At 68.4% G+C, this 20,024-nt stretch overlaps 3 protein-coding genes across 3 annotated transcripts; 1 reads left to right on the top strand and 2 right to left on the bottom strand.

Moving 5' to 3' along the window:
* Positions 1–708: 708 nt before the first annotated feature.
* DNAJC5G (DnaJ heat shock protein family (Hsp40) member C5 gamma) lies at positions 709–2,851 on the bottom strand. Its single transcript, XM_074820453.1, has 4 exons — positions 2,613–2,851; positions 2,221–2,434; positions 1,975–2,128; positions 709–1,416 (listed from the first exon to the last, which is right to left on the bottom strand). Exons 1-4 carry the CDS (start codon positions 2,723–2,725, stop codon positions 1,355–1,357), a joined length of 543 nt encoding a protein of 180 aa, XP_074676554.1. The 5' UTR covers positions 2,726–2,851; the 3' UTR covers positions 709–1,354.
* Positions 2,852–3,276: 425 nt separating this feature from the next.
* Positions 3,277–13,908, bottom strand: LOC141921554 (uridine-cytidine kinase-like 1). Its single transcript, XM_074820452.1, has 14 exons — positions 13,656–13,908; positions 13,165–13,271; positions 12,925–13,095; positions 12,398–12,469; positions 11,984–12,173; positions 11,834–11,895; positions 11,440–11,456; positions 10,550–10,648; positions 5,230–5,323; positions 5,060–5,122; positions 4,740–4,862; positions 4,547–4,654; positions 4,269–4,425; positions 3,277–4,164 (listed from the first exon to the last, which is right to left on the bottom strand). The coding sequence occupies exons 1-14, from the start codon at positions 13,906–13,908 to the stop codon at positions 4,091–4,093; spliced, it is 1,590 nt and encodes a 529-aa protein (XP_074676553.1). The 3' UTR covers positions 3,277–4,090.
* Positions 13,909–15,703: 1,795 nt separating this feature from the next.
* Positions 15,704–19,398, top strand: SLC30A3 (solute carrier family 30 member 3). Its single transcript, XM_074820881.1, has 8 exons — positions 15,704–15,800; positions 17,150–17,316; positions 17,397–17,543; positions 17,614–17,767; positions 18,274–18,478; positions 18,590–18,695; positions 19,011–19,145; positions 19,253–19,398. Exons 1-8 carry the CDS (start codon positions 15,718–15,720, stop codon positions 19,396–19,398), a joined length of 1,143 nt encoding a protein of 380 aa, XP_074676982.1. The 5' UTR covers positions 15,704–15,717.
* The last annotated feature ends 626 nt before the right edge of the window (positions 19,399–20,024 follow it).

The raw sequence follows: 20,024 nt of genomic DNA, 5'->3' as shown, positions 1-20,024 counted from the left end.
GCCGGGCCCTGGGTGGCTGGTGCAGGGTCCCCGGAGCCGGGGGGGCCCGGGGAGGGCAGAGCTGCCGGGAGGTGGGTGCTCTCCCTCGCAGGCAGGGGGGCCGGGGTCCCCCCAGGCCCCACGGACCCTGCCCGGCACCAGCACCCCCCCTCCCCCCCCTCGAGCAGCAGCGTGGAAGGGCGCCCGAGGGGGCTGGTGCCAGGAACACCCCAGTCCCCGCCTCACCCTGACGCTCCGACTATATTTAGGGGGTGAGACAGAGCCCACGCAGCTGCAGGCAGAGGGGGACGGAAGGACCAAGGGCTCCTTGTGGCCCCCCCTGCCCCTCTCCCCCCCCCGCCACGGGATGAGGCAGCGGGGCAGGAGCCACAGGGAGAGGGGACGGTGCTGTGCAGCGGGTCAGTGGTTCAAGGAGGGGACTGGGGTGCCTGGCCGGGCCACTGCCGCCTTACGCACCCCAGCAACGAGGATGGGGGGGGAAAGCGCAGCCCCGCGGGAGCCAGCACGGGCTGGGGGGGCACAGAGCTGTCCCAGGAAGGTGACGGGACACAGGGTGACGTCGAGAAAGCTCCCGCTCAGAGCTGCACCGGGGACACGACTCGCCTACACACGCAGGACCCACGGCCGCAGCCCCCCCAGCGCAGGCACGTCCCACTGCAGCGTGTTCAGGCGGCCCCTGAGGGAGACGGAGACCACGCGGAAACCCACTCCCCTCCCGACATCCTTTAATGGTGCCCATAAAACCTACACAAACCCGAGGAAAGTGCCTGTGAGCGGGCCCAGCCCTGCAGGGCGCCTGCCAGCAGCGGCGAGCGTGGGGTGCAGCCCGTGCCCCGGGGCCGTGGCAAGGCAGAGAGGAAGGGGGTGCAGGAGGCAGCACCCCAACCCCGCCAGCAGCGTTTTGGCACCCAGCACCCATCAAGAGGGTCCCCGGGAGGGCAGGGAGCGGGCGCAGCCCGGCCCCAGGGGTTACAGTGCTAATGGTCTCGGACGTGCTCGACTACCTCTCGTAAGCTACGGGGCCTGGCCCGGAGAGGCCTCTGCTCGCGGCTGCTCGGGCCGGCGGCCGGTGGCCGGGGGGGGACAGCAGCAGGCGAGGCACTGGGGGTGGGGTGCAGCAGAAGGGGCTCCAGGCCACCGCCACCACCAGTGCTGGAAGACGGGCATCGCCCTGGAGCTCGAGCAGGGGCAGAAGAGCCTCTGCGCTGATGCTGGCCAAATTAACCTGAGATTCTAGCCACCGCGAGGCTGGAGAGCCGCCCCGGGTGGCGCGACCGGGGTCCCGGAAAGTGACAGTCCCAAAGGAAGATCCCTGCCCCAAGTCCTGGGGGAGACGGCGGGGCTGAGGCCAGCCTCAGGCATCGCTCCTGGTGCTGACGGCCGGCGCGGGCTGCGCCACAACAGGTACCTGCGGATCTGGAAAAGAAAAGCTGTGGCTCAGCCCCATCCCACAGCGCTGGTAAGGAGGTAGCTGGGACACACTCACACCCCCACGAAGGCTCCCACAGACCGAGGCAGTGCCCCCCGCCCCACGGAAACCTGCAAAAGTGACCCAGTGTGGCCAGTGCCCAGGGATCGGAGGCAGCTGGGAGTGTGGCTGCTCTCCCCACCCCCTGAGGGCACGACCCCCAGCGTGTCTCGGCTGCAGACCTGTGCCAGGCCAAACGAGGAAGGAGAAAGCAGCCCCGTGGCCTGTGCGGTGGCTCCCTCTGTCACCATCACCAGCCCCGGTCTGGACAGGAAACACCGAGGGCTGGCTGCTAAATAAAAGTTGCCATTAAGCCCCATCGGAGCCTCCAGCCAGAGCTCCATCCCCCACGGAGATAAGACGGGGGGAGCCTCCCCCAGCGCCCCACGTGAGATGAAGCCAGGTGGTCCCAGCCGCTGGGGCTCAAGACACACAGAGGCACAGACAGAGGGACAGACAGAGGGACACACAGACGGAGGGACACACAGACGGACAGCCCGACTCACCGCTGTCCTCCGCGCCCATCTGCGCCTCCAGGTCCTTGGGGTCGACGTACTTGTAGGACTCGTCCTCCTTGGGCGGGCAGCACGTCCCGCAGCAGAAGAAGCAGCAGCAGCAGCAGCAGCAGCAGGTGAAGGCGCCGCAGCAGAGCGCCAGGGCCTGTCGGGGGAGGGACGGCGGCTCCGTCAGCCCCCCCCGCGCCCGGCAGGCAGCGCCCCCCCGGCACGGCAGCGCGGCGGGCCGGGGCTCACCTGGAACCACCACTTGGACATGAGGAAGTAGTGCTTGACCGCATCGTCGCCGAACTGCTCGGCCACGTAGAGGCCGAGGGAGCCGTACTGGTCGTAGAGGCGGCGTTTGTCGCCGTCGCTCAGCGTGGCGTGGGCGCTGTTGATCTCCTTGAAGCGCTCGGCCGCCGCCGGGTCGTCGGGGTTCTTGTCCGGGTGGTATTTGAGCGCCAGTTTCCTGCGGGGGGCGGCGTCACGGCGGGGACACCGGGACGGGATCCCGACCCATCCCTGCACGCCTGGACCCCCCCCGCCCCGGGTCCCCGGCCGGATCCCGCCCCCCCCGGGCTCACTGCCCCGGCCGGTCCCCGCCCGCCGGGGCCCCCCCCGGGACGGCCCCTCCCGCCCCCCGGTACCGGTAGGCCTTCTTGATCTCCTCGGGGGAGCTGCCCTTCTGCAGGCCCAGGACGCGGTAGAGGCTCTCCCCGACACGCGACAGTTTCCGCTGCGGCCGCCCGGGCTCCGCCATGGTGCCGGCCGAGGGCGGGGGGAGGCGGAGGGAGGGGGACGGCGGCACCGACCGTCCCGGACCGGCCCCACCGACCGTCCCGGACCGGCCCCGCACCCGCCGCCGCTTCCGCCCGCGCCGCCGCTCTGCGCAGGCGCCGGCCCCGCCTCCCCCCCCCCCCGGAGGCGGCCGCGCACCCCCGGGGCGCGGGGACACCCGGTCACACGGCCCCGGTCACACCGCCCCGCCCCCGGGGGTCACCGCCATCCCACAGCCCAGCACCCCCCGTCTGCAGTGACACCCCTATCACACACACCCCCCTCCGCACACACTGACACCCCCATCACACACCCCAGTGCCCCCAGTACACAGTGACACCCTTATTACCTCCCCCCCCCAACCCAGTGACACCCCCATCACATCCCCGGTTTGCAGTGACACCCCTATCCCCCCCCCCCCCCCCCCCCCGCACGTAGTGATGTCCCATCACCCCCCAGGTGACAACCCTGCAGAGGGGCAGCAGCCCCGCCCCCCCCCCCAATAATCGCCGGGGATGCAGCAGCAAGACCGGGGGGGTCGCGCTGCTCCTTTATTGGGGTACAAAACAAAGGCAGGCGGGGCAGCGGGGAGCACCTGGGGCTGGGGGGGGCAGCAGAGCCTCTTCAGCCAGCAAAGGGGGGGGGCAGGAGCCGCTCCCCCTCCCGCTGCCGCCCTTTCGAAGAAGAACCTGAGCAAGAAGGGCGGCAGCAGCCGGGGCTGCGCAGACCAGGGCCCCCCCCTCGCAACCCTGGGGACACCGGGAGCCGGTCTGGGCCCCCCCGGGGGTGGCACCGGGTGAGCCCCTGCCCTCCCCGGGGCCCGTGGGGGAGGCAATGGAGTGTTGGATCGGTGGGGACAAGGTGGTTTCCTTGAGGAGATCCCCAATCCCTGATGGTTTTCAAGTAGCCGGCCCTGCCCTGCAGGAGAGCCCGGGGCGGGGCGGGGGGGGCAGCTGCTCAGAATAAATACAAATAAATACAGATTCCAGCAAGTGAGCCTGCCCAGCGCCCAGCCAGGACCCGGAAGAAGCCTTGAGGGGGCCAGACCCCCAGGGAAGAGGGTGACCGGCCCCTCGGCCCCAGGAGACCACCTCTCCTTCGCTGGGGTGCATAGGGACACCCCGCTTTCCCCCGCCCCCCCCCGGGCCACCCCTCCCTGCCGCCATCCCTCGGCCGAGGGTGGGTCCCGCAGCAGCCGCTCGGAAGGAGAAGGGGCAGCGAGGGGCTGGTCCTGGGGGGCACAGGGCCGTGCTGCAGGGGGTGGGCACAGGCTGGCAGCCCCTCGCCCCTCCTGGGGGCACACAAGGGCCTGCGGCCAGCCTGGCTGGTGGGCCCGTGGCCAGGCAGCTCAGCAGTCCATGCCGTCGCTCTCACACCAGGCAGAGGGGCCGTCGGTGCCAAAGTATCTGTCCCCAAAGTTACCTGAAAGATGAGGGGACAGAGTGAGGGCAGCCCTGCGGCGATCCCCAACCCCCCCTTCCCTCAGAGCTCCCTCTGCGCAGCCGCAGGGCACAGCACCCCCTCACCGATGCCCGGGATGATGTGGAACTCCTCATTGATCCTCTTGTCCACGGCGGTGGTGATGATGCGGACGCGGGGAAAGGCGTAGGCCACCGAGTGCACCCCCATCTCCGCCATCAGCAGCGACAGCAGGAAGATCCTGTCCTCCTGCACGTCGTGATCCTGCGGCACGCGGAGCCGTGAGAGCCCGGCCGGCCGCGGGGAGGGCCGCAGACCCTTCCAAACACCCCCATGGCCCCGGGGAGGGCCGCAGACCCTTCCAAACACCCCCCCCGCCCCTCACCAGCAGGACGCGCACTGCCATCATGGCCGCAGCTCCCGTGGACACGGTGCTGTCCATGAGGATGACATAGTCCTCGCTGATCTCCTTGGGGAGCCGCAGGTAGTGGAGCTGAGGAGGGAGGGAGAGGCGGTCACCCACCCCGCGGTGCTCTGGGGGGGCTCCACGGTGCTTGGGGAGGGGGGGCTCCGCTCACCTCGGGCTCCCCCGTGTCGTGGTTGGTCTGGATCAGGATTTTGCCCAGGCGAATGTCCTTGCACACAGCCGTGAGCGCCTGCTCCATGGTCTCCCCGGCCCGCAGGATGGACACGCCAGTGATCTGCGGAAGGGACGAGAACACGCTGGCCTGGCGCGGCTCCCGCGCGGCGGGACGGGGGAACAGGGCCCCCCCCTGCCCCGAGCAGCTCCTCCGCACAGGGAGGGACCCCAGCTGCCACCACGCGCTCCCCGTCCCTGCCAACCGAGACGGGGCAGCCGCGTGCCCGTGGAGAGAAAGGGGCTGGAACGACATCTCACCCTCTGCCTGTGGAAGCGCTTCCCTTCATACATGGTCCCCTGGGGCGTCTCCACAGTGACCGACTGCAGAAAGGGGGAAGGGAGTGTGGGCAGAGCCGGGCCCCTGCACGGCCCAGGGGGGCTCAGGAGGGGCAGACGGCTGTGGCCGCCCCCAAGGAGCGGCCGCTCACCTTGAGAGGCAGGAAGGAGAGGGCGTGTTCAATTAACAGCCTCATCAGGCGCTTGGAGTAGAAGATGAATTCGTCCCTGGTTGTGTCCTTGTTCCTGTGGAGGGAGGACACCCGCCCGAGGTGAGAGCAGCGTCCCTGCTCCACCCCGCGGACGGCAAACAGGGCTCCGGAGGAAAAGCGCGGTCCGTGGCAACCTGGGGGCTACAGTTAGTCATCCCTGATGTTTCAGGGCTTGCTGAAGGCCTGGGGTGTTGTCTAGAAAGGACCACACGGTCAGAGAAACGCGCTCAGCTCCCCTGGAAGGGGGATGTAAAGCCTGCAGCAGATCACGTAGATCGGATAACACGAAAGGATGCCACGCGATGCTGCTCAGCCCTCCGCGGGACACAGGGGACAGCTCAGAGCCCAGCCTGCAAGGCAGGCTAGCTGGACTAGCAAACCCACGAATCCAGCAGCAAAAAGGAGGGGTAAGAGCGCAGCAACAGCGGCTCGGTGTGGATGCACACCCTGACCCTGAAGGGAGGTGAGGCGGGTGCCCGAGGAGCCAGTGTGGGGGCACAGCACTGCTGGATCCGAGCACGACCTCTAATTGCTGCTGAGCCTCTGCCGAGGATTTGCAGGGCTGGGGATTTAGGGCGTAACTGCTGACTACGTGGAAAGAGCCAGGAGAAAAAAACAGGGGGTGGGAGCCGCAGAGCGTTGGTTCCTGGGGCAACAGGAACTTGGGAGCAAGAGGGTGTTTTGTGTTTTGCCTGGGCCCTGCCAGGGCCCGGCGGGGACGGACAGACGGCTCCGGGAGAGCCGCAAGGTGCAGAGACCAGAGCCCACCGCAGCTAAGAGCGGCGCCGGTAACGGGAAAAGGTCAGACACGTTCTCAACTCCTCTGTTTATGTGCCGAGATAAACTACTGCCAGGAACCAGACTTGGAAATACCTGGCGTTATGTCATCCCAGCACTGAAGTGCTGAGGGCAGCAAGAAACAAAATAAATAGAAAACACAATAAAACCACAATGGGATTGTAATTCACAGGGAACCTCTCCCTCAGGAGCAGTAAAGCCAACGGTCTGCGCACGTGCGCCAATCCCAGGGCTGGGGCAAGGGGGGGACAGAGGGGCCACGGCCACAGGCCTGTCGTGGCCCAACGCGTTGTCACGCTGAAGAAACAGCTGCACAAACCCCGGCGCGTCCTGCGACGGCCGGTCCCAACAGCGCAGCGACGTGAGTGCCTGCAGCAACACGGCAGGCAGGGCCGCCCCAGACCCGCGTTACCCACGTCGGGGCGTTTCGGGTGAGCGGAGCAGCTCCTCCGCCGGTGCCTGAAGGTGAAGTACCTGCTGCAAGAGGCCACTCAGCAGGGAAAGGAGAAGCTGAGATTTCCTTGTCGTTTAAAGTGGGACCATAAAGAATCCACCGATATCCATCTTACGCCTCTTGCAGCCTGTGGCTGCTTTGGCAAAAGAGCAAGTAGCAGGTTGCAATCTAAGTGCCATTTACCAGAGAATCATCAAGAACAAGCTCCCAGCTCCCTGGCTGAATGAAAACCAAGGCGCAGACTGACACCAAAGTACCGTGGTTAACAGGACGCAGCTGAAATCTGTTTTCTCTTCCGTGACCTCTGTCTAAAGCAGGGCAGCCTGCGCACACCTCCGGCATTTTCTGGAGCATGTAAGGATCAAAGAAACCCTACAGACATTTCCCAGTTTCCAGATGGAAGAGGTGGAACTGGCAACAGTCCAGAAGAGGCAGAAGGATATTGAATATTTTTACTCTGTATTTTAAGACATCATCTGCCACTTCTCGCATCTCACCACGATGACAGACAGCCCAGCCAACAGCGCCTGGGAGAAGGATAAACAGTCGCTACTACCCCGAGATATTTTTGCAGCCAGACCTGGGTAGCTCACACCCAAGAGCTCTGCAGTGACCAGAAAACCTAACGTGGACACTTCCCACAAGCCTGGGGACAGCGGGGGGACTCCCAGAGAAGTCAGAAAAAAGTCAGTTCTGGTCTGGAAGAAACCGGCACCCTGCCTACAGCTCTTCGGCGTGGGCCGTCAGCACACACACTGCCCCACGGGTGGGCTTCCCCCACACATCCACCCCCACGGCAGCTCTAGAGGCCCCCGGCACAGAGCCCAGCAGCAGCCCTGCCTCCACGGGACATCTCTCCCGGCCAGCTGCTCCCAACGAGCCCCGCAGGAGAGGCCCGAGGGCCTCCACCTTCCCGGGCACTCCCAACGGCAGGAAAGCACCAGGCGGCCTGACAGGGCCTGGCAAGCACCCGGCTGGGAGCCTGAACACGGGGTGGGCTCAGCTCACGGGCAGAGGCTGCAGCTGAGAGCCGGCCATCGCCTTCAGGCCCCGGGGAAACGGGAGCACAGGCAGGGTTTGTGTCTGAACCACCCTCTCTGGCGCCAGCAGCTTCCCGGCACACAGGGAACACCTCACTCTGCCCCTGGCTGAAGCGCCAACAGCCACACGCTGCTCAAGGGCAGCCCCAGCACGGGACAACGTGTCCTGCCAGAGCACAAAGTCCAAAGGCTCAGGCCAGAGCGAACTGCGATGCGAGGCAGGTGACCCACGCCACCCACAGGCTGCGCCGCACGGGACATCCCGGGGCCTCTCCAGGAGCGCCGGGAACCACGACACAAGCCGTGGGAAGGGAACGCCGTTGTCCCGCGGCAGAGAGAGCTCGAGATGCTTCAGGGCTGTGGGGGGCAGAAAGGATCGTTCAGGTGCCGCAGAGTCCTGACGGGTGGCACGAAATGCTCCCACCGACTCTGGTGATCTGGACCCGACACTGAGACATCTTGTAAGTTGGAAAACATGACCCTTATTACGCTGTCCATCTTCAGCCTGATCATGAATAAAATCATTCAGCTACTCTAGCCCAGGGCTATTTTTCAGTTTCTGCCTCTTCGCAATAACAGAAAAAAATTGCTCTGGAAACTGCTTCTCCCCGAGATGCCAAGCCTGAATTTGCCATGACTCTACTCAGCGAGATGCTCATCTGCTGCCATAACATAATCCTTCCAGGAGGGCCCTCAGAGACAGAAGGCTGAGGCACAGAAGAGCCGCCAGTGTTGAACAACAGGGAAGCGACGTTGGCCGGCAGCAGCCTGGCAAGCCGAGACCAACAGGCTGTCTCCGAGGGAGCTGCTCGGGGAAGGGCAGGGTGGGAGAAGGGAGGCCGGAGGGAAATCCTGGTTCGCAGCTCTGTTCGCACCGGCTCGGTGTGCCAAGGCACCCCGAAAGTTTGCACGAGGGCTGCTGCTGCGGAACGGGGCCGGCGGCGCCGCGGGGCAGCTGGAGCGAAGGCGAGAGGTGGGATTTGCCGACATACGGTAACTTCACGCGCAGAGCTGCGGGGAGCTCAGCTCACTGCCCTGCCCAGGGCGCCCGGCGCAGCAGCAGGCCGGGAGCGGTGCCTCGGAGCAGGGGGAAGCCCAGAGGCTCCCGTACAAGGACCGTTAACCGCTCCACACACGCTGAAGTCACGCAGAAGCGACTGAGCGCTGCCAAGTATCACCTACGAGCGCCAGAAATACAAGCTGCCTCGCAGTCACCAAACACGGGAGCTTTTCACCAGAAGAGTTCCTCAGCTTGAAGATCTTAGTAACAGCACTGCCTCAGCTTTCCTTGCTTTCTTGGGCTGCAGCAGGATTTGAGGGGGTGGCTGACAGGCCAAGTCAACGCCCCTCATAAATGTGGTATTTTTCATCTACCATCTGGAAGAGGCAAAGTCCGCCTTCCCGCAGCCCCGGCGCTCTCGCCGGCCGGCTCCAGCAGCACAGAAACTCGAGAGCAGCCGTGCTGCTGGACTCCAACCGCGGCCTGCATGGGTTTGATCCCCTCCCTCCCCCAGGCAGCTGAACAAACCCCTAAGTCTAAGCAGATTAAGGTTATTAGACGCTTGTGGCATAAAGGCGGAGGTGCAACAGGCCCTTCCCGGCACGGCAAAAGGACGCAGACTTCAAGGAGGAAAAGGAGAACAGCAGCGACAGACGAGAGAGGATTCAGCGCCTGCCCGCGGTGCTGCCCCTCCTGGACAAGGGCTGCTCAAACCTGGCCCTTGGCATTAGCCAGGGGCCCCCACTAGCCCCGGCTCACGCTCATCTGAGCGCAGCACACGCCAGCGTCGTGCCATTGGCTCTCCCAAGAGAGCAGGAGGACCCGCAGGTGAAAGGTCTGTGCCAGAGGAACAGCGAGGGCAGAGATGGCGTGGGCTGTGGCACAAAGCCTTGCCGCCTTCCCTCCCTGCATGACCCCGGGATACAGGAAAAGGGAAAACCGCTCCTTTGCGAGCAAATATTCAGCCTCTGCAGGTGCTGCTCCCCCAGGATCTCCCTCCAACCTTCACCCACCACTGAGCGCAGACAGCGGATGAGCCAGAGAAATCAACTCAGGCCATGAGGAAGCCGCTGCCAGAGCGCTGGAGGGACAAGGTGATACCTGCTCCAGAGTCGCCTTCGCTGGCCCTGAACTCAGAACTACTGCGGTGAGGTATGTGGGCCTCAGGGACCGGCCCAGGGTGCAAGTGGTGCTGCATCACACGGCTTTTCACTGCTGCAAAGTGCCCTCGGAGCCTGCGCTTTGACAGCTAGGAGTCCTGGAGGAGTTGGACAAGGAGCACCTTGCTTCCTCCAAGGCGGCGCACAGACTGCGCGTGGCCGCGAGGTTACATCCTGCGAACCAGCGCGGCGGGGCTGGCAGCCCCCCGCAGCGCGAGCAGGCACCAGGGAGAGCTCAGCGTCCCCGGGCTGCTTTACAACCCAGCGACACAAACGCACGCAGAGGCTGTGAGTTGCTGCAACCGCAGTAACAAGAAACGTCTTAGCGGTCCCCCAAGATTCAGCTCTTGATCTACACTAACGCTACTGTCACCAGGAAAAAAGGAGCATCAGTGGAGAATGAAAAGATCAAATGAGTGGGAAAGTCACAGAAGCCACAGCCGGGGTCCCTGCCGTACGCTGACTCGGAACCCAAGTGCCTCAGGAGAGGGGCAGCAAGGGCACCTCACCCCGTGCTGCCAGCTCCCACGCCTGCGCTCCAGCTAGGCAGGAGCTAACCAGTCTCCCCTCACCGGGAAAAGCCTGCCCGTGGCTCAAAAGTCACCCCAGGGCAGATGTGCCAAGGTCTTGTCGCCAAACAAGCATCTGTTGGGCAGAGCCAGCTCTGTTCAGTGGTTCTACTCCAAGAAAATCCCCCTGTCTGAAGCCCAAAAGGCAGAGGAGGGAAAACTCACGCCAGGTTTTGTAGCGTGACGCTACAGAAGAGCCCTTCTGAGAGAGGGAGATGCCGGAGGCGGCGGGGGCCTACCTGATGATGGTGTGCATGCCTCGCACCTGCGGCGTGTTCTCCAGGACGCTCAGCGTCTTCGGCAGCGGCTGCCCTTGGTGGGCAGAGGCCAGAGCTGCCCTGCAACAAGGAAGCCACGATCAGAGCTGCAGAGCCCATGCACACGGAGCCACCGCGCCGGCCCCCCTCAAGGCTGCCTACGCCAAGTCCCAGAGAACAGGGACCATCCGGGGCCCTTCTCCCACAGAACGGAGCAGCCTGGGGCACGCCAACACGTGGGGAAGGAACCATGCTGCAGAAAGGGACAGGAGCAGCACAGGGAGATGGTCACACAAAGGGACGGGTCACACAAACAGCCCCCAGGGAGCTGCACGCCGGCCAGCCACCTCTGCAGCCAGGAGGAGCAGCTACATGCAAGCATCCCAGAATCATCTGGGTTGGAAAAGCCCTTGAAGCTCCTCCAGTCCAACCATGAACCTCACCCTGACCGTTCCCAACTCCACCAGATCCCTCAGCGCTGGGTCAACCCGACTCTTCAACCCCTCCAGGGATGGGGACTCCCCCCCTGCCCTGGGCAGCCCACTCCAACGCCCAACAACCCCTTCTGCAAAGAAATCCTTCCTAAGAGCCAGTCTGACCCTGCCCTGGCGCAGCTTGAGGCCATTCCCTCTTGTCCTGGCGCTGGTTCCTTGGCTCAAGAGACTCATCCCCCCTCTCTGCACCCTCCTTTCAGGCAGTTGGAGAGGGCCATGAGGTCTCCCCTCAGCCTCCTCTTCTCCAGACTAATCTCAGCAAAGCTTTGGCCAGCAGAGAGAGAGAAGAGGCAGGAAGTGGAGAAGAGGGGGTGCTGGCTGCCCTCCACCCCCAGCCCAGGAACCGGCCCTTCCGCGCCCGGCAGCATCCCCGTGTACCTGACGGTGATCTCGCGCTGGGCGGTGGAGCGGAGTCATCCAGCGTGGCGGAAGGGGAAGGAAAGGACACCCAGTCACTGCGCCGGCCAGGCACAGCCACCCCTTCCCCTGGGCTGAGAGCAGGAAAGGCACCGCCGGGAGGCAGGGAAGGGCTGAGATCTCTGAGGGGCACTGCGGGTGAACCAGGCCAGGCCAGACCGCGAGTGCCAGGGCAGGTGACACGCACCCACCCACCTCTTCCTTTCCCCAGCCCCCCGCATCGCCGCTCAGGCTGCCCCAAGAGCTTTTGTAAAGCTTCTGGGCGCTCCAGAGAGGGCTGCGAGCGGCCTCAACCTCCCCTCCGCGCGCGGAGCGCTCCTCCTGCCCCGCGCCAGTCGCTGTCCCCACACCTCACCTTCTCCAGCTGGCTGTGCACGTGCTGCACGATCAGGTCCAGGGCCACAAAGTTCTCCCCACCTGAGAGCGGAGAAGCGGGGTCAGACGCCCAGCCCAGGAGCTGCTCCCGGCACGCGGGTCAGGCCCGGCAAACACGGCGCCGTCTCACCCCGGGGCACCACGATGTCGGCGACCTGCACGGTGGGCTCGATGTACTGCTCGAAGGCCGGCTTCACAAACTTGTTGTACTGCTTGATGACGCCCACGATGTCACGGCCGCGCTCCATGATGTCACGCTGTAGCCGTCGCACCAGCCGGATGTCAGAGTCCGTGTCCACAAACACTTTCATGTCCAGGAGCTGGAAAACTGGGAGGGGTGAGCACCCCCTATGCACCAGCCCCCCACGCCAGACCTGCCCCGTTCCCCTCGCCCGCAGCCCCGCCAGCGATGGCACCCCAAAGCCCCTGCCATGGGGGTGCTCTGACAGCAAGCGGGGGGTGACCTCTCCCTCCACAGCCCCCACCCCACCACCACACGCCTCCCCCACCGAAATGGGCCACCGGCCGCATCAGGCAGCGATACCTTCAGCAGCTCCTTGTTCGCGAAAGCCAGGATCCCTTCAAACACGATGACATTAGCCCCGTACACCGTTTTCTGCGGGCAGAGAAGAGCCGTGTTCATCCTGCCCCCCCTCACACATGCTGCAGCAACACCAACGCTCGGCACAGACACCTCAACCCCGGACCAGGACACCCCACAACCACCCCGCATCACCCAGACTTTAAGGGCTCTTTTTCACACCCTGTGCTCGATCCTCCCACCCTGCACGGACCCAGAACCCAGAGCCAAAGCTCAGAACCCCAAACCTCTTCCCAACACCTTCCCCCCGTCCTCCCTGCACTCCTCCAAACTCTGCGCTGTTCCCACATCCATCTCCACGTCTCCATGCTCCCTCCCTGTTCCTACACCTCCAATCCCACCAGAATGACCCTCCTACACCTGACAGCCTCCAGCCCCTCCCCTCCTTTGCCCTCCCAGGCCCCACAGCCCCCCCTCTTCCTGGGGGGCTCTCCCCAGGGCGCCTAGCCCAGCTCCCCTGCGGCACCCACCCACTCGCGGCGGCGGCTGTGCGTGGTGAAGTCGTAGACCGGCACCTTCACGCTCTTGCCCTTCTTGAGCTTGCGCAGGACGCTGACGAGCAGCTCGAAGTCGAAGGCGTCGGGGTGGTCGAAGTTGTAGTCGCTGCGGGCCGCCAGCGCCTGCTGCCCCTCGTCCAGCACCTGTGGGCCCCGACACCACTCAGCGCCGCGCTGACCCCCCCGGTCCCCGTCACCCACCCCGCCCCTCACCTTGTAGAAGGAGTCCATGGAGAGCAGCACGACCCAGGGCACGTCCAGAGCCTCGATGATCCGCGTCGCCACCGTCGTCTTGCCCGAGGCGCTGCCGCCGCACAGGCCTGGGGGCGAGTGGGGCGGGGGGGCACCACGGCGGCCGCGGCCCCGGCTCCAGCTTCATCCCGGTCCCAGCCCGGGCCCGGTCCCATCGCTTCCCCAGCCGTGGCTCAGGGTCCGGAACCATCATTTCCCCGGTCCCAGCTGCGGCCACGGCCCCGGTTCCATCCCTTCCCCGTCCCGGTCCCGGCTCCATCACTGTGCCAGGCCCCCATCCGTTCCCTATCCCGGGCCCCGGCTCCCTCGCTTCCCCGGTCCCGGTCCCCGTCCCCGTCCCCGTCCCCATCCCGGTCCCGGTCCCGGTCCCATCCCTCCCCCGGCCCCACCCCCGTTCCCAGCTCCATCCTCTCGCCGCTCCGGTCCCGGCCCGGCCCCGTCCCGCCGCTCACCGATGACGAAGGCCTCGTCCACGGGCGCGCCGGTCTCGCTGTACCATGGCGGCCGCCCGGCCGTGTAGATGGTCCGTTTGCTGGTGCGCAGCAGCGGCGGCTCGGGCTGGCACTGGCTGGCGGTTCGCCGCCGCGGGGAGGGCGCCAGCGGCAGCCGGCTCAGCAGCGAGCCCAGCGGGCCGGGGCCGGGGCCGGGGCCGCGCTCGGGGCCCGCCGCCCCCCACCGCTCCTCCGCGCCCGCCGCCGCCGCCATCTCCGCGGGACGGGCCGCCCAGAGCTCCCGGCAGCCCCCGCGGCCCCGCCCCGGCCCCGCCCCCGGCCCGGACCCGACCCCGGGGGGTCCCCCCGGTCCAGCCCCCCCCCCCCCGCCCCACGGGGCCACCCGGAGCCGCTGCCCAGGGCCAGACCAGAGTCTCCGGGGATGGAGACCCCCCCCCAGGCAGCCGGTGTCACCCCCGCGCTGAGGAGCGTGTCCCGGGGGCCAGAGGGACCCTCCCGGGGGCCAGTTGGTGCCCGTGGCCTCTGGTCCTGTCCCTGGGCACCACTGGCAGAGCCGGGCTCCCTCTTCACTCCCTCCCTGCGGGGGAGGGATTCACCACCCTGAGCCTTCCCTGCTCCGGGCTGAGCAGTCCCAGCTCCCTCAGCCTCTCCCCACAGCAGAGATGCCCCAGTCCTTCAGCGCCTCGGTGCCCCTCGCTGGGCTCTCTCCACTCTGTCCCTGTCCCCCGGCACTGGGGAGTGCTGGGCCCAGCCCTCCCGGGGTGGGAGCAGAGGGCAAGGCCCATCCCCTCCCTCGCCGGCGATGCTTTGCCCAAAGCCGCCGTTCGCCACCGAGGGCACGTCGCTGCTTCATGGCCAACTTGGTGCCCACCGGGACCCCCGGGGCCTTTTCTGCCGAGCTGCTTCCCAGCTGGGGGGCCCCGGTATGTCCCGGTGCTCCGGGGTGGTTCCTCCCGGGGCAGGGCTCTGCGCTCCCCGTCGCTGACCTTCAGGAGGTTCCCGCCAGCCCCTTTCTCCAGCCTGTCCAGACCCCCCCACGCCGCGGAGCAGCAGCACGACCCTCTGCTGTAGAGCTGCCCCCCCCAGCTCGGTGTCACCCACGAACCCACCGAGGGAACCCCCTGCCCCGTGCTCCGGGTCGTCACCGGGGATGTCACACGGGACTGGACCCAGTCCTGGCCCCTGGGGTACACTGGTCGTTACTGGTTTCCAACTGCCCTTTGCACCACTGCCCCCCACGCTCCGGGCCTGCCCACGCAGGGGGTTTTCCGGGCAGCTGCCCGTCCGCTCCCCCAGCCCACGCTGCCACCGCCTCGCCAGGAGGATCCAGGGGACACGGAGCCGCCAGCCCCGCTGGAGCCCGCAGTGGCCCGGGGACAGGCTCGCATTCGAGGCCTTGCCGGAGCCCGGGTAGACGCTGTCACGGTGCTCCCCCCGCCTGCCAGCCCCGTGGCTCCACCGCAGACGGTGACTGGGTCGGTCGGGCACGACCCCTCCGCTGAAGCCACCCCGACTCCTCCCGGGGAGCCCCTCGGCCTTCACCCGCCTGGAAGTGGTTCCCGGGGTCAGTTGTCTCATCCCCCTCCCAGGGACAGAGGTGACACTGACCCCCTCGACCCGAACAGCCGCCCCATATGAAAGCAGTCCCCCCTACACAAACAGACCGAGCAGCTCCCCCACACCCGCGCAGCCCTCCCCATCACCCCCGCCGTACAGGTTAACCAGTCCCCCCGGCACTGACCGGGCTCCGCTGCCTTCCCTGCTCCGGCCGCCCCGGCTGGACCCCCGGGGTCACCCCCCCACGCCCCCCCCCCCGCTGCCTTTGCCCGGTCTCTCCGTGGGGCCGCGGGCTGGGCTCCCCCCGCCGCCCCCTCCGGTGCCCGGAGCGGCGGCACGGCCGAGTGGGACCCCGGGGACCCCGGGGGTGCCGACACCTCCCGAACCCCCTCGCGGGGCCGGCCCCGGGAGGGGGCGGGGCCAGGCGGCGGGGGCGGGGCCGAGGCAGGGGGCGGGGCCGCGGCGGTCCCGGCGGCGGGTGCCCGCGGTGCTGCTCGCCCCCGGCATGGAGCCCCCGACCGGCACCGAGAGCGCCCGCCTGGTCAACCCGCGGGGCGGCCGCGCCGACGGCAGCCTGCGCCTCAAGAGGTACCGCCGGCTCCCCGGCACCCCACCGCCCCGGCACCTCCATCACCGGCACCCCCGGCACCCCACCGCCCCGGCACCTCCATCACCGGCACCCCCGGCACCCCACCGCCCCAGCACCCCCAGCACGCCCAGTGCCCCGGCACCCCGTCATCACCTCGGGACCCCATCACCTTCATCGCCCCGGCACCTCCATCACCCCATCACCGGCACCTCATCACACCGACACCTCCCTCCATCACCCCATCGCCCCGGCTCGGCCACCCCCGGCCCGCCCCCCGCTAGCACCACCTCCCAGTGCCCCCGGCTCCCCCCGGCACCGCCACCTCCATCACCGCCGGCGTCTGCAGCCCCCGATCCCCCGCACGCGCCGGCACCCGCATCGCCCCCGGTATCTCCATCACCCCCCATCACCCCCGATTCCCCCGGCTCCCCCGACACCGACAGCTCCCTCCCCCCGGGACCCGCAAGCACGTCCAGCACTGCCCAGCTCTCACGCCACCCAAACCCCGACACCGGCACCCCCCCGGTACGTCCATACCGCCCCCCTCAGCCCCCGCGCCTTCATCCGCCTGGCACGGACACCGGCACCTCCGCAGAGCCCGACCCGGCCCTGACCGACCGCGCGTGCACCGGGCACCCGTCCTCCCTCCGATACCGGCACCCCCATTCAAGTGGAACCAGCACCCCCCGACCCGTGCGCCAGCCCCGCTCCCCCCTTGGGTCGCCGTTCGCCTGGTACCGGCGCCCAAACGTGTCCCCCTCCCCCCGGCACCGGCCCCGTCCATCCGTCACCTCCCCGCACCGACACGCTGTCCATCTCTCCCGCCCGCACCGGTGCCCCCCGCCCGCCTCCGCCCCCCTGCTTCCCCCGCCTCACGTCCCCGCACCGCCACCCCGTCCAGCGGCCCGGCCCCAGACACGACACCTCGGTCCCACCGGCACCGGCCCCTCCGCCGCAGGCACCGGCCCCAGACCCGCCGGTCCCCGCTCCGGCCCGGGCTCCCCTCGGCTCCGCCGGGATGCGGGCGGCTCTGGCCACGCAGCACCGGCACCGGGGTCGGGTCGTTCCCCGACCATCACCCCGGCCCTACCGGGACCCCCGCGCCGCCTCCCGCCGTCCGGGGCAGGGGCGCAGCCGACGGCTTCATTACTGGCAGCGGCGGGGCCGGGGGGGCACACACGGCGCCCCGTGACCGGCCCGGGCACCCCCCCGGTGTCGCACGGGCCGGGGGGCGACGATGCCGTGCACCCGGTGCTCTGGGACGGACTGCGGCTACCGACAGCCTCGGGGGTGCTGGGCAGGGGCACCGGGAGCCGGTGCGGCCAAGCAGTGACCCCCCCGCCCCCAGTCTGTTCACAGGCTCCCAGGACGCCCTGGCCCCCCCGGCCCCCCCGGCTCCTTGCTGCCACTGCAGCCCCCTCGCCCCCGGTCCTGGCCCGGGGAGGCTCCAGGCCCGGCGGCAGCTGAGCGTCGCCTGCACCGTCTGCTGCGTCTTCATGGTCGGGGAGGTGATAGGTAACGACGGGCGGGGGCCGGGGGGTCGGGGGGCCGGGGGGGCCGGGGCGTGGGGTGCCAGCTCCGCTCTGCGCCCACAGGCGGGTACCTGGCGCACAGCCTGGCCATCATGACGGATGCGGCTCACCTCCTGACCGACGTGGGCAGCATGGCCGTCAGCCTCTTCTCCCTCTGGGTCTCCACCCGCCCGCCCACCCAGACCATGAGCTTCGGCTGGCACCGCTCGGGTGAGCCGGGGGGGCACGGGGCTCCACGGGGAGCAGCCGGGGGTGGCCGCTGACGGCGCCTGTCCCGCAGAGACGCTGGGTGCGCTGGCGTCTGTCCTCTCCATCTGGGTCGTCACCGGGGCCCTCGTCTACCTGGCGGCCGCCCGCATCGTCAGCAACGACTATGAGATCGAGGCGCGAGCCATGCTGGCTACCTCCGCCAGCGCCGTCGGCGTCAACCTGGTGTATGTCCCACAGGACCCTGGGCACCCGCGTCCCCCTGCGCACCCCCAGCCTGAGCCCCAGCCTCCCCCCACACCCCTGCCCCACATAAGACCCTGGTACCCCAAGACCCCCAGCTGTGGCCCCCACGTCGCCTTCTGTCCCTGTGCATCGTGTCCCCAAGCGCTGCCTCCCCCAATTCCCTGTCCCCCACACGCTCCCAGCTCGCGTACGTCTGTTCCCCGGCCCCACATCTGGCCCCCCTGAGCAGCACCCCCCTCTGCCCTGTCCCCCTGCCCAGCCTCAGCCATGACACGTGCCTCAGGCCTGGCCCCCCGCATGTCCCATCCGTGCTGTGTCTCCAGCCCTGCCCCACGGCGGGGACTCTGCCCCCCAGCTCTCCACCCTCCCGGGTGTGCCTGTCCATGCCCCTGTGACGCCCGGGCACCGCTGCCTGTGCGCAGGGTGCAGGCAGGGCCAGTGAGCCCCTGCCCCACGCGCGGCGCTGAGCCAGCCCTGCTCCCCCCAGCATGGCCTACATCCTGCACCAGTCCCCCGTCGGCCACGGCCACGGCGCAGGGGGCTACGAGCAGCTGGAGAGCGCCGGGGGCCGCCTGCCCAGCCATGCCCCCCTGCCCGGCAGCACCAGCGTCCGCGCGGCCTTCGTCCACGTGGTGGGTGACCTGCTGCAGAGCGTCGGCGTCCTCGTGGCTGCCACCATCATCTACTTCAAGGTGCCAGGGCTGGACCCCCCCGTCTGCTGCCCCACGCAGGGGGCCGAGGGGCCCTGGGGCCCCCACACCTGGCTCTGCCCCCCAGCCTCACCCAGACCCCTCTCTCTGCAGCCCCAGTGCAAGATCGCAGACCCCATCAGCACCCTCTTCTTCTCCGTCTTCGTCCTCGGCTCCACCTTCACCATCCTCAGGGATGTCTTCAGAGTCCTGATGGAAGGTAAGCGGCGGGCAGGGAAGGGGTGGGACCACAGGCACGGGGGGATTGTGGTGTGCAGGGGGCTGGTGGGGTGTGGGGGGATTGTGGGGTGCAGGCGGATTTTGGGGTGCAGGGGGACTGTGGGGCATGGGGGGCTGACAGCGCAGCAGGACTGTGGGGCGTGGGAGCTCCTTGGGGCTGCAGCACCCACCCCTTGCCCCCTCTGCTCCCCACTGGGGCACCGCCCCCCAACCCTTCCCTTGCCCCCCTGAGCCCCCCCAGCCTGTCCCCCCCCGGGGATGCCCCCTGCTCCCCATGACCAGGCGTCCCTCGCAGGGGCACCCCGGGGCCTCGAGTTCGGCGCGGTGAAGGGGGCGCTGCTGGGGGTCCGCGGGGTGAAGGGCGCCCACGACCTGCACCTCTGGGCGCTGACACCGAGCCACCACGCCGTGTCGGTACACGTGGCTGTGGGTAAGCGCCTGCTTTGGCGGGGGGGGGTGGGGGTACAACCGGGGGTCCCACCCCCGGCGCCTGCCCGCGCTCTGGGTGGGGCTGAGCCGCTGCCCCGGGGTCCGCAGAGGCCAGCGCCGACGCCGAGACGGTGCTGCGGGAAGTCACGGCCCAGTTGCAGCACAACTTCAGCTTCGCCTCCTGCACGGTGCAGGTGGAGCGGTACCGGGAGGAGATGGCGGCCTGCCCCCACTGCCAGGACCCCCCCACCTGACACCTTCCCGCCGCCACCGGGACCCGCCCCCGGAGCTTGGGGGGGGAAGGGGGGGGGGGGGGGGCAGCGCTTGGGCTCCTGTCCCCGCTGCGGGGCTCCGGGGTGGGACGGTGTCCTGGGGTGGGGGGTCACACACACACAGAGCCCAGGGACCCCCCCCAGGACTCCTCACCCCCTGCCGCAGCCCCAAAGGAGGTGGGGGGGGAGAATCCTGCCCCTCCCTATGGCCCCCCCGATCCCTGTTGTCCCCTGCAGGAGAGGGGAGGAGGGAGGGGACGTCCCCAGGGGACAGTGGCAGAGCCCAGACCCACCTCGGCCGCAGGGACGGTCCCCCCGCGCCCGTGGCCTTGCTGCTCCCGATGTGGGGGGGGGACACACACCAGGGAGCTGCTGCTGCTGCACCCCCCGGGGCCAGGGGCCAGAGCAGGGTGCCCAGCCCCGGCCTCCTCCCTGCCCCCCTACATCCCCACCCTCGTGAGCCTGTGTCCGTCGTGCCTGTGGAGTGTCCGTCTGTCCATCTCTGTGCAAGGAGTCCAGCGGGCCGTGGCAGAGCCTGCAGCCGCCAATAAACTCACTGGAGAGCAGCAGCACGGCGCAGGGGGCTGGCGGGGGGGACACCCGGGGGG

Source organism: Strix aluco, chromosome 3 (genome assembly GCF_031877795.1).
Source record: "Strix aluco isolate bStrAlu1 chromosome 3, bStrAlu1.hap1, whole genome shotgun sequence".
Classification (NCBI taxonomy): Eukaryota; Metazoa; Chordata; class Aves; order Strigiformes; family Strigidae; genus Strix; species Strix aluco.
The sequence above is the reverse complement of the archived record's forward strand: the minus strand, read 5'-3'. Positions and strand labels throughout refer to the sequence as shown.